Source organism: Hordeum vulgare, chromosome 1H (assembly GCF_904849725.1).
Source record: "Hordeum vulgare subsp. vulgare chromosome 1H, MorexV3_pseudomolecules_assembly, whole genome shotgun sequence".
In the NCBI taxonomy this organism is placed as follows: domain Eukaryota; kingdom Viridiplantae; phylum Streptophyta; class Magnoliopsida; order Poales; family Poaceae; genus Hordeum; species Hordeum vulgare.
In genome coordinates, this window is record NC_058518.1 from 499,606,246 (window position 1) to 499,619,223 (window position 12,978).

General features: G+C 41.8%; 1 protein-coding gene across 1 annotated transcript; it reads left to right on the forward strand.

Moving 5' to 3' along the window:
* Positions 1 to 2,252: 2,252 nt before the first annotated feature.
* On the forward strand, positions 2,253 to 10,781 carry LOC123450220 (guanylate-binding protein 2). The gene is made up of 14 exons (XM_045127583.1): positions 2,253 to 2,519; positions 3,748 to 3,909; positions 4,774 to 4,839; positions 4,974 to 5,117; positions 5,287 to 5,400; positions 5,530 to 5,631; positions 6,422 to 6,607; positions 7,307 to 7,396; positions 7,472 to 7,606; positions 7,951 to 8,073; positions 8,181 to 8,266; positions 8,677 to 9,289; positions 9,389 to 9,466; positions 9,550 to 10,781. The coding sequence occupies exons 1-14, from the start codon at positions 2,268 to 2,270 to the stop codon at positions 10,597 to 10,599; spliced, it is 3,201 nt and encodes a 1,066-aa protein (XP_044983518.1). The 5' UTR covers positions 2,253 to 2,267; the 3' UTR covers positions 10,600 to 10,781.
* Positions 10,782 to 12,978: the final 2,197 nt, after the last annotated feature.

The following is a 12,978-nucleotide window of genomic DNA, read 5'->3' on the forward strand; positions in this document are numbered from 1 at the left end:
TATTGGATCCTACATATTCTACGAAGATCTTATCAGTTGAACCTCTGTGCCAAGGATTCATATAATCCCGTATAACATTCCCTTTGTCCTCCGGTATGTTACTTGCCCGATATTTGATTGTCGGTATCCCTATACCTATTTCAATCTCGTTACCGGCAATTCTCTTTACTCGTTCCGTAATACAAGATCCCGTGACTAGTACTTGAGTCACATTGCTTGCAAGGCTTTGTATGTGATGTTGTATTACCGAGTGGCCCCTGAGATACCTCTCCGTCACACGGAGTGACAAATCCCAATCTTGATCCATCCTAACTCAACGGACACCTTCGGAGATACCTATAGAGCACCTTTATAGTCACCCAGTAACGTTGTAACGTTTGATACACACAAGGTATTCCTCTGGTGTCAGTGAGTTACATGATCTTATGGTCATAGGAACAAATACTTGAAACGCAGAAAACAGTAGCAACAAAATGACACGATCACATGCTACGTTCATAATTTGGGTCTTGTTCATCACATGATTCTCCTAATGGTGTGATCCCGTTATCAAGTGACAACACTTGCTTATGACCAGAAAACCTTGACCAACTTTTATCAACGAACTAGTCAACTAGAGGCTCACTAGGGACACTGTGTTTTCTATGTATCCAAACATGTATTTGAGTTTTCAATCAATACAATTTCTAGCATGGATAATAAACGATTATCATGAATAAAGAAATATAATAATAACTAATTTATTATTGCCTCCAGGGCATATTTCCAACAAAATGTATATCAAGCATTTGGAAAAATGCTTAACAAGTGTTTGAAAAATGATAATCAAGCATCTGGAAAAATGTTTAACAAGTGTTTGAAAAATGATAATCCAGCATGTGGAAAATTTTAATGTGTATAGAAAAATATTGACCATGTATTTAAAATAATGAAAATAATTGATGATGTACAAAAAAGGTTAATCAAGCATTTGAAAAAAATGTTGAACAATTATTTAGAACATGTTAATCAAGCATTGGAATAATGTTAATCTATATAGAAAAATGTTGAACATGTATTAAAAATGATGTAAAAGTTTGACTATATATAAAAATGCTAATAAAGTATTTAAAAAATGTTAAAAATATTTGAAGTATGTTAAAGAACCATTTAAAAATGTTAAAACGTATTTATAAAAAAGTTTGCCATGTGTTAAAAAAGTGATGGAAAATTTTCAACATGTATGTCAAAAATATTAATCAAGCATTTTAGAAAATGTTGAACAAGTATTAGAAAAATGTTAATCAAGCATTTAAAAAATATTGAACAAGTATTAGATAAATATTAAACATGCATTTAAAAGATGTTGAAAAAGTATTATAAAAATGTTAATCAAGTATTTAAAATAATTGAACAAGTATTTAAATTTTTTAATAAAGCGTTTAAAACATTTAAATTTGTTTGAATGTTGAACATGTTTAATATTGCATTTAGAAAATATGAACCAAGCATTTGGAAAATGTTAAATATGCATAGGCAAAATGTTGACAATTTATTAGAAAATATTATTATTGTATTTCAAAAATATTAATCAAGCATTTGAAAAAAATGTTAAAAAATAATAGAAAATGCTAGATTTGTATTGAAAATATGCTAGACATGTATTAAAAATGTTGTGGGCATATACGAAATAAATATAGAATGAAACCCAAATAAAAAAATAAATATCAAAAGAAAGGTGAAAAGAGAACCAAAAAAACACAAAGAAGATGGAAAAAAGAAACAAAGAAAAAAAATAAAAACCCCAGTGAAAAAGTGAGAAAGTACAACGAAAAACAACAAAAAGCAAAGAAGAAAAGAAAAAAACCCAGCGAAAACAAAGAAAACCTGATCAAAAAGCAAAACAACAAAGAAGATGGAAAAAATGGGGAAGAAACTGTGGAAGCCCGGCTCGCATGAATGTGATTCTAGGCTCGTGGATATCAACCCTTGCAATCGAGCAGGAGACCAAGGTCCGAACCCAACCTCGTGGAGTGCACCGACCAAGACCAACGAAGCGAACCGACCAAGGCCCCACCCAACACCCAGGTCCAGCGCAACGGGCGTCGCCTCCAGCCCAAAAGGCGGCCGCCACGTCGCCTCCAAACTGTCCAACACCGCCTTCTTTCTTTCTACTCACTTGTCCAAGAACCCCCACGGACGACACGCCTGGCTCCTCCTCCGCTCCATTCCCCCTTTTTCCTTTTGAAACACAAGCAGCGCGACCCCTGACGGCGAGCGACGACGCGATGCTCCAGAGGCTGGGCCTGCGCGGGAGCCCCAGCGCCGCGGCGGCCGCCGACGCCTCCGCCTCCCCCGCGGCGCCCGCCGCCGCGGCGGGGGGCCTGGGCCGCCCGCTGCGGCTCGTCTACTGCGACGACAAGGGCAAGTTCGTCATGGACCCGGAGGCCGTCGCCGCGCTGCAGCTCGTCAAGGGCCCCGTAGGGGTCGTCTCCGTCTGCGGCCGCGCGCGCCAGGGCAAGAGCTTCGTCCTCAACCAGGTACCATCTCTCTCTCTCTCTCTCTCTGGGCCCTTCGTGGATTGGCGAATGCGCGCCTAGGGTTTGCGCGGCTCGGTAGATCGGCGCGTTTAGCTCCGGCGCGGGGATGCTCGGGAGGGTGGAAAGGGGTGGTTTGGCCACCCCGAGCCAGCGGGTTAGGGTGGATTTGGGGTTCTAGGGTTTACTTATTTGTTGGAATCGAATGGGAGCGGGGTTCGGTTGGGGTTTTGCCGTCAACTCGCTCTGCTGGAGCGAACGATTTGGGATTTGGAACTGATTTCACAGCTGGTCCGGGGCTGGATATAACGTTTACTCATGAAGTATATTTCTTGTGTCAGTATTTGTGAGGACATCAGTAGCAAACCACTCTAGTTCCAACTGCTCCAACAGTTGAACTACGAAATTGGTAGAACAAACACACTTGAGATTGAGATACAGTGATTGGCGTCATCTTTCCAAGATCATTGGTGCACTTGTTAGGTTTCCTCTTGCCATAACGACACAATTTCGGGTGGTAAATTACCAGGATATATCTAAGTCTTATGTACTTCTCTTGCAGAGTACATGTATGGCATGCTTGATTATAAGTCATAAAGGAAAGCGTATGAGAGAACAGCAAAAGTTAATTCAAACAATCACTTGAGATGGAAATACAGTGATTGCCGTCATCTTGACAAAATCATTGGTACTGCTGTTAGGTGCCTCTGGCCGTAATGACATGATTTTGGTGGTAAATACCAGGATCCAGGATATATTTGAAATTGTATGTACTTCTGTTGCAGAGTACATGAATGACATGCTTGATTAAAATAAGGCATAAAGGAAAGTGTGAAAGATAAAACAAGAACGTTGAACCACATCGGTAAGAGACAATACATTGCTGGATCATTGAATGCACAGTGTTTTGGATTAAAAGTATTTTGTACTTGGAAAAAGAAACTGCTAACACATGAATAGAGGCTGACATATCATAGCATGGTGTGTAGTACGTACCGAATAAAACATATCCAGTTAAGTTCTATCAGCTCCATCAGATGAACCTCGCATTCAAATCCTTATATCGTATTAATCCATCAGACTGTGTCAGAACATTTATCTTGGATGGATGGATCTATGGACGTACTTGAACCTTTGTGTTTGTTTTGCTAAATAATACTTCTTTGCTGCATGCTTTTGAACCTCGTTCTCCATTTCATCATTAGACGATAATGATTATCTACGTATGCAGCTTCTAGGGCGAAGCAGTGGTTTTCAAGTTGCATCGACGCATAAACCTTGCACCAAGGGACTTTGGATGTGGAGTGCACCTTTGAAGAGGACTGGTCTTGATGGAACTGAATACAATCTTGTATTGTTGGACACTGAAGGCATTGATGCTTATGACCAAACGGTATGCCGTGTAACTTTACTTTGAAACTGACCCTTTTTTTGGTTTAATGACTATGTCATGGTCTGCTAAATGTTCCTGGAGCATGTATTTATTTATTTGGGATCACATTTATTTGAGTGGCTAGTTGAATTTTGATGTTGAGATGGTCAAAAGATTTTCTACTTCCAATATTTATGGGTTTTCCTTCAATGCCATGGTTATGACTATGACTTATTTGGACATACAGATTTCTCATGTCAATTTTGTTGATTCTATTTTTGTCCATACAATACAGTCTGCAAATTTCATGTGGTGCTTTTCTTTTTAACTCAGCAGGCGATGTGCAGTTAGTAGTTTTTCCCCATCAGTATATACAAAAGCTATATATTTAAAGTGCGATGCTCATTTCTGTTGACATTCTTACCACATTTAGATTCAGTATATCTTATCCTGGAGTGTTTTTTTCTCTCCAACTATTCCTAGTGAGACGTTCACAACTCTGGTTAGGACATCAACCTTCTCTCTGCTAGTTGGCTATTTATTCAAAGATAGGTTCCTAAGTAAATAGCTTTTCTGTATTCCGTTTACGCAATTTCATGTTTTCTAATTGTAATTTTGAGATGTTCACAACTCTGGTTAGGACATCAACCTTCTCTCTGCTAGTTGGCTATTTGTTCAAAGATAGGTTCCTAAGTGAATAGCTTTTCTGTATTCCATTTATGGAATTTCATGTTCTCTAATTGTAATTTTGAGCAATCTTTGTTGTCTTTTTTTTTTTTTTTTTTTGCTTCTGGTGATTTTTTATGGTTGCTTATGTGCATTAGGATATAATTTTCTATCTGCTTTCTATTCTATTGTCTTATTACTCTTTCCTTTTTTTGACAGGGCACCTACAGTATCCAAATATTTTCGTTGGCTGTTCTGTTATCAAGCATGTTCATATACAACCAGGTACATTTTTGACTGAATGACTAAGGTTTCTGGCATCTATTCTTTGGGAGGGCATGCTACAGTAATATTGCAGAAGCCCCCCTCTCTCTTTCATACTCTAATCTATTTTCTCGAAACCTTGTTGTTTCTTCCAGATGGGAGGAATAGATGAAGCCTCGATTGACCGTCTTTCACTAGTCACAGAAATGACAAAGCACATACGGGTTAGGGCCTCAGGTGGAAGGTCCAGTGCCTCTGAACTTGGGCACTTCTCACCTGTCTTTATTTGGCTGTTGAGGGTAAGACATTGTCTTTATTTTGTCCTAATATAAAGTCTATTCACACTTCACATGATGGTTTTGTAATTGTACACACATGTTCTATGAAACATCTCTGGTCTTTAACCATACCTGCATTTCCTTTGGTACATCTTTGAAAATCACTGGCTTGTTGGTTTGGTTCCAACAGGACTTCTACTTGGATCTGTCGGAAGACAACAGAAAAATTACACCAAGAGATTACCTTGAACTAGCTCTAAGGCCTGTTCAAAGTGGCGGAAGAGATGTATCTTCTAAGAATGGGGTATGGTGGCAGCACTTCGTTCTAATGCATTTCTGCTTAAGTAAATTTTGCATACATACTGTTGTAATTTTTTTTTTGTAACATATCTTAAAAGATACTGATGCATCTTTTTCTCAACATATCTGAAAGATACGGGAGTCAATCCGCGCTCTTTTTCCAGACAGGGAATGCTTTACGCTTGTGCGACCTGTGAACAATGAGAAAGATCTCCAGCGCCTTGACCAACTTCCTGTAAGTATTATTCCTGTCAACTGCAATAGATAACCTACCATAGTGACATTTTATGGCAATGTCCGCAAGAAGCAGACCATGTATCATTACCATTCGGGTAGAATCTTATTTTTGCGAAGCTTTTCTTATTAGACTATCTATAATGCCTAGTGTAAGACTAGGAGAGTTATCCATGCAGTTCATTGTTAGACAATGAATGCTTTTTTGCTTAAGAGTAACAGTTGTTGCAGGAAAATTCTCTTAAGATTGTATATGGTTTAGCAAGATATAGTGTAAATGAATGTTTTGCGTGTTCCCTTATAGAGTTTTGCACATTGTAATTTTAGTACATATTCGTTATGGTCTTATTTTCTTAACTGTTTCTTCTTGATAAATGCTCGTTATTTTCCTGAAGAAAGCAGTTGCATTCTACTGCACATATTTATACTCCCTCCGTTCCTAAATATAAGACCTTTTAGAGATTTCACTATAGACTACATACGGAGCAAAATGAATGAATCTACATCCCAAAATATGACTACATACATCACTATGTAGTTTATAGTGAAATCTCTAAAAGGTCTTATATTTAGGAACGGAGGGAGTATATTTTTTCTTACAATTGTACAAATGAAAACTGAAGCTATAGCTAAATCTAAGCTAATCTAGGCTAAGTTAGAAGTACAGGGCAACAAAGTTAATTAAAATTTGTACCGACAGCTGGATGCCAAAAAACCAATTTTTTGTTCTTGACGAATGCTTTCATTTCTGTACTATTTTTTTGTCTGCTTAGTTTGTCTCTTGTTTGCAGATGAATACATTTCGTCCAGAGTTTACATCTGGCCTGGATGCTTTCACAAAATTTGTGTTCGATCGAACAAGACCTAAACAACTTGGAGCTAGTACCATGACAGGCCCCATCCTTGCTGGATTGACACAATCATTTCTTGATGCGATTAATACTGGTGCAGTCCCGACAATATCTTCGTCATGGCAGGTATGCCCAAATTGATGACGGCATTATGATTTATGTCTTATGTATAAATCGCACAACCAACTGTTGGCATTGCTTGCAATTTAATTACGACCATGCTATTGAAGAACATACCTGTTCTGCATTATATTCATTTAAATTGCTTTCTACCTTTTTAGTCCATTCCAATCCATAAGCATTTAAAGAGTTTAAACTGTTGTAGAGCTCATTTGCAGAAGGTAATATTTGTAGCAAATGGTGTGTGCTTTATATCTGCTAGATTTTTATGTCGTTATAAATATCCCTTAGTGAATGGATGTTATGGATGGCATGCTGTGAATTTATCACTTAACTTACATAATTGCTCAGTGGAGGAAGAAGGTAAGATATGAACTGTTTAGAGAACTGACTTAAAGTATATTGAGGCAGCGGATGAAAGGACTTTATGAACATTTTAGAGAAATGACACTGTGCAGTGATATGAGGTGACAAAAATGCTGTGGTGAGCAACTACAGTTATTCGTTATGAACATTTTAGAGAAATGATATGTAGTGATATGAGGTGACAAAACTGGTCTGGTGAGCAACTACAGTCATTCGTTTTTTGAGGGGTGGGGTTACTGATTCACTGCTCTTTTGTTACTGTATCTCTACTGTTTTATCATGATTTCGATATCTTATTTTTGTTGTGGAGGAGCTGTCTCATAGTTTTTTGTTATGCAGAGTGTGGAGGAAGCCGAATGTCGTAGAGCATATGATTCTGCTGTGGATACTTACAATTCTTCTTTTGACTGCAAAAAGCCAGCAGAAGAGGTAGGCATTGCTAATAAGCAAGATGCATTTCTCCTTCCGCTTTTTTGGGAGGTTCTGATAGGTCGGTTTTGGCAGGATGCTTTGCGAGAAGCACATGAACGTGCAGTGAACAAGGCCATTAGTGTTTTTAATGCCTCTGCTTTTGGTGCTGGGTCAGCTCGTTCTAAATTCGAAAAGCTTCTTCAGACTACTCTAAGGAAGAGATTTGAGGTGACTGCTGCTCCTCATCTACTACTTCAGTTGACTATGCCTGCTATTACTTGTCTTTCTAATCAAGTTCAATCAATCCATGGGTGCTTGCTGTTAAATCACTCCATCTAATTCATAATATGAGTGTTTTAGAAGTTCTGCCATTCATAGAGTTTTAGGCTTGATCATTGATGTAAAAAAGAATTACCAATGCAAATAATATCATAATATATGATTATGTTTGTTTGATAAATTTATGACCTAAGTGGTTTTTCGTAATATGTGCACTACTTATATTGTGAATCAGAGGGAGTACATCAGTACCAAAGTGTGCCAGCAGATAAATGGTAATGCTATGAATGCAGGATTTTAAAAGGAATGCTTTTCTGGAGGCCGACTTGCAATGTTCAAATAAAATACAGAGCATGGAGTCAAAAGTGCGGGCAGCATGTAACCGTCCTGATTCAAAGTTGGATGATGTAGTCAGGGTAAGACTATTTTAAGCTTTTCCCTGAGATGCAAATCTTTGGAATGCTGTATTCATTTTGGCTTAAAATTTAATAATACTAACACAATTATGTTTGATATAATGCAGCTCCTCGATGGCCTCCTCATGGAGTATGAGGCGACTTCTTATGGGCCGAAGAAATGGACAAAGCTTGTTACATTTCTGCATCAGTGGTAGGCACCTCATCATTTTTCGTAATGTTCTCATTTTGGGACATGATAGATCATAATTTGCACTTTGAACTTGATAATATAACTTTGAAGCTACACGGTTCAAGTTGGCTGCATGTAGGGATACAAGCGGCGCACATTTTTGCCTGTTTCCTATTCAAAACTGCTCAAATCAGTTATAGCTTGTATTTGCTGGGCTAGTTTACATTGTACTATCTACTTCATTAAGTGTGGGCTTAGTGGACACTCCACTTGCAACCTTAGCTGCATGATATACTTGTAGGAACCAAATCGATCCTCTGTTACCATCTCTACAGTATCTGTTTTGCTGAACGTCTTAACCATGGTCCTCATTTACTTCATTTGCTTCTGTATTCACTTAAATTTCATCATATGCCAATGAATTGCTGCAGTTTGGCGGGCCCAATGCTAGACCTTTTCAGAAAACAATTGGAGCATATCGATGCTGAAAGGAATGCCCTGAGATTGAAATGCAGTTCAAGCGATGATAAGTTATCATTGCTCAGGAAGCAACTAGAGGCAAGTGAAGGGCACAGAGCTGAGTATTTAAGGCGCTATGAGGAAACTATCAATGATAAGCAGAAGATGTCAAAGGACTACTCTGTTCGAATAGCTGAACTTCAAAACAAGGTTAGCAAGTTGGATGAACGCTGTAAGAGCTTGTCTTCAGCTCTTGAACAAGCAAAACGCGAATGTGCTGATTGGAAGAGCAAATACGATCACTGCATTTCACAGCAGAAGGCAGATGAAAGCAAGTTAAAATCCCTGATTGCTTCTCTGGAATCTAGGGTAAGCATTAGTGAAGGCAGATTATCTGCTGTACGAGAGCAGGCTGAATCTGCTCAAGAGGAAGCTTCTGAGTGGAAACGTAAATATGAATATGCTGCCAATGAGGCCAAAACAGCTCTTGAGAGAGCAGCTTCAGCACAGGAACGCACAAATAAGAAAGTGCAAGAAAGGGAAGATGCATTGAGGGCGGAACTTGCTACCCAGCTGCACGAGAAGGTAAACCTTTCTCTTGCACTCGACATTTTACCTTTTAAGTCTTCGTAGATGTGTGGGTGCCTGGTTGTTTACCTTTTTGGTTTCTTGTTCTATCAACAGGAAGAACTGATATCTACATTGAATGCAAAAATCAACAAAACTGAAGTTCACAAGACAAGTTTGATGTCTAGGCTTGAGGTACCCCCCTCTCTCCCTCCATCCCTCCTTTCCCACCCTCAAATGTGATATAACATCTCATGTCTAATGATGACCAAATCCAGGTTACTGAAGCAAAGTTGAAGAACCATGAGTCAGATTCGGTGGCTCTGAAGGAAGAAATCAGATTATTGACTGATAACTTGGAGTCTATTAAAACTGAAGCTCAGTCACGTGAGAAGGAAGTGGGGATCCTGGAACAAGAAAAGAACCATCTTCAGGAGAAGTTCCTATCTGAGTGCAAAAAGTTTGACGAGGCAGACATGAGGTGCAAGGATGCTGAAAGGGAGGCTAAACGAGCAGTAGAGTTGGCTGATTTAGCTCGTGTAGAAGCTGCTGCTGCTCAGAGAGACAAGGGTGAAGCACAGCGACTAGCAATGGAGAGACTCACTTTGATAGAAAGAATGGAGAGACAGGTTGAAACTCTAGAGCGAGAGAAAAGTAAGATGGTGGAAGAAATGGAGCGACTTCATCAGTCTGAGTTGGATGCTCTATCCAAGGTCAGAATGCTTGACGAAAGGGTTGACGAGAGGGAAAAACAGATTGGGGAGATGTTGGAACAGAACAACCAGCAAAGATCCAACACGGTCCAAGTGCTCGAGAGTCTACTGGCAACAGAGCGTGAAGCTTGTGCTGAAGCCAACAAGAGAGCCGAGTCCCTGTCACTGCAGCTGCAATCAACACAAGGCAAGCTGGACATGCTCCAGCAGGAGCTCACCTCTGTTCGGCTCAATGAAACTGCGCTTGACAGCAAGGTCAAGGCCTCATACTCTAGGCGTGCGAGGGGTGAAGCCACCGAGTCAGTCCATTACATGGACGTCGATGATGACGACACTGGGAGGCGAAGGAAAAGATCGAAGAGCACAACGAGCCCGTTCAAGAACAATCACACGGAGGATGGTGGATCCGTGTTCTTCGGAGAGGACACCAACAACGGGAGCCAGCAGCTGGAGGGGACAGAGACGGAGACTGAGGACTACACCAAGTTCACGGTGCTGAAGCTGAAGCAGGAGCTGACCAAGCAAGGGTTCGGCGCCCAGCTGCTGCAGCTGAAGAACCCCAACAAGAAGGACATTGTCGCCTTGTATGAGAAGCACATCGTTGGCGGCGCTTGACTGCTTCTTCCTCCACAATATGTAACAGCATTTTAACTCCTCGTGTGCTAATTCTAGATTTCGTGCAGCGTCGTGTGCTGGTGACACGTTTTAGGTCAGAATGTAAAACAGGATATGTAACTTGGTGTGGGACTTGGTTTGTGGACTTTGTTCTTCAGGACCATGTGCGATTTGCTTTCTTCTTTCGCTTGCATGAAACTTTCCTGAGCCTTGTTTTTCAGCAATGCATCTCCCCTTGTGACAATCTCTGTTCACAGCGTTGAGAGCCCAGCCATCAGTTCTCGCAGTGTCGAGCTTTGCTTTCTTCATTTGCTTGAAATGTTCCCACCCGCCCTGCAGGTCCAAAGGCTTCTGCGGATGCAGATTTCAACCCTTAGAGCATTTAGCAGACCTTGTATAATTGCGACCTGCAAACGTGTTTTACAGTTCGATGAAGTGGGGTTTTGCGGGACGAAATGTTGGGTTGCAGAATAGAACCCGTATAATCAAACTGCATAATTAGAAATAAAAACATTCGCGGTTGAAATTGGAACCACATTCAGACTGCATCACTTACTATCACTTATTAGAGGGGGGCAGAGGTAAATCACATCTACTGGAGCTCACTAGAGCTACTAGCTATCCTACCGCACTCCACAAAATTAAGCTCACCGGAGTCGAGCTCGTGCAGTAGTAGATGCGCAGTGCGCTCAGTCGTCGTCCTCGTCGGAGGAGAGCTCGACGTAGATGTGCTTCCGCGCAGTCGCTTCGCGGCGCCACTCCTTCACCTTGTGGCCGAAGGCGAGGGCCGACGCGACACCCTGCTCGTAGAGCATGGTGTCGATCTCCTCCTCCCTCCGGCGGCGCTGCTTGTCCTCTTTTGCCTCTCGTGCACTTCGCGCCAGCAGCACGGGTAAAAGGCTATCCGCCTCCGCCGGAGGAAGGAAATCCTCCAGTCCGACGACGGCCCCGACATGTCGCTCCGGCACCGTCTCGGCCTCCAGCTTCATCTTCATCGACGGGAGCTCTTCGAGCTCCCTCTTCACCGGGGGGAGGGATGAGCACGAGCGCGAGCTCGACGCCTCAAAGGAGCTGCCGGAGAAGAGGCGGCCGCGCGCGGTCGTAATTCTCTGTCTCGCGACGGAGGAGCGACAGCGGCGGCGTCTGGCCCCACTGCGTGTACCGGCGGGTGGTGCGCTTACGGGCGGCGTCGGATCTGACGCAACGAGCCCTCTCGGGGTCGTCATTCCTACGGCTACCGGAGTTGGCCATCAAGGGCGATGGAATGGAGCGGCTACGCGGCAGAATGGAGGCGCGCGACGGCGGATTGAAGGCGCCGACGGTGAGGTGGGGGGACTTTTCGTGGCGGCGGAGGGACAGGGTTTCGACCTGCATCCAGCGGCCGAACCCGTAGATATAGTGGTCGAGTGCTCGCGTTTACGGGCCACCGCAAAAGTTTTACGATCGGGCTGCGTTTACAGTATCTGCTCTGGTAGGAAAAACAACCCAAACCCGTAAAGTCGCCGGAATTTTACAGTTTCGACGATTATACAGGGTCTGCTAGAGTTGCTTTTACCAAAGTAGGGAAACGATGCTACCACTGGACTTGGGAGCGTGGCTGAAGTTACCTTCTTCAGATGACTATTTTCTTCGGGCTTTCTTTGCGAATGTGAGTTCTATTTTGTAGGCTCAAGGCTTTGTTATGGATCAAAGTCTCTTTTCTCATACTCCATCCGCTCTTAAGTATAAGTCTTTAAAAAAATTCACTAGAAGACTATATATGGTTGTATACAGATATATTTTAAAGTGTAGATTCATTCATTTTATTTTGTATGTAGTCCTCTAGTAAAATCTTTAAAAAGACTTATATTTAAAAACAGATAGAGTAGATTGCAAGATTCTTGCATATGCAGTTGAAAAGCAAGGGACCCACTATCCAATCCCGTTATTTTTCAAAGGATACAGATCCCAATCCACGTCGCTCCTCATAGGGCGACTCGGGGGAACCTAGTCCGACGCCGCCGGGCTCCCCCCTCTGAGCGCCCTCCTCTTGTCGCTGTTGAAAGGATGTGGATGTCGCCTAGAAGGGGGGGGTGAATAGGCGCTTTAAAATAATTAAGGTTTATGCTAAAACAAATGCGGAATAAAACTAACGTTTAATATGTCAAGCACAAAACCTACAAACAACTAGGCTCACCTATGTGCACCAACAACTTATGCTAAGCAAGATAAACAACTAAGTGATAGCAGGATATATTACAATAAACAATATGTCTATCACAAAGTAAAGTGCATAAGTAAAGGGTTCGGGTAAGAGATAACCGAGGCACGGGGAGACGATGATGTATCCCGAAGTTCACACCCTTGCGGATGTAATCTCCGTTAGAGCGGTGTGGAGGC

Coding starts and splice junctions, on each gene's coding strand:
- LOC123450220 (XM_045127583.1), top strand. CDS start 2,268: ATGCTCCAGAGGCTGGGCCTGCGCGGGAGCCCCAGCGCCGCGGCGGCC. Junction 5,118..5,286: donor TCTTTATTTGGCTGTTGAGG/GTAAGACATTGT, acceptor TGGTTCCAACAG/GACTTCTACTTGGATCTGTC. Junction 9,290..9,388: donor CTACCCAGCTGCACGAGAAG/GTAAACCTTTCT, acceptor TTCTATCAACAG/GAAGAACTGATATCTACATT.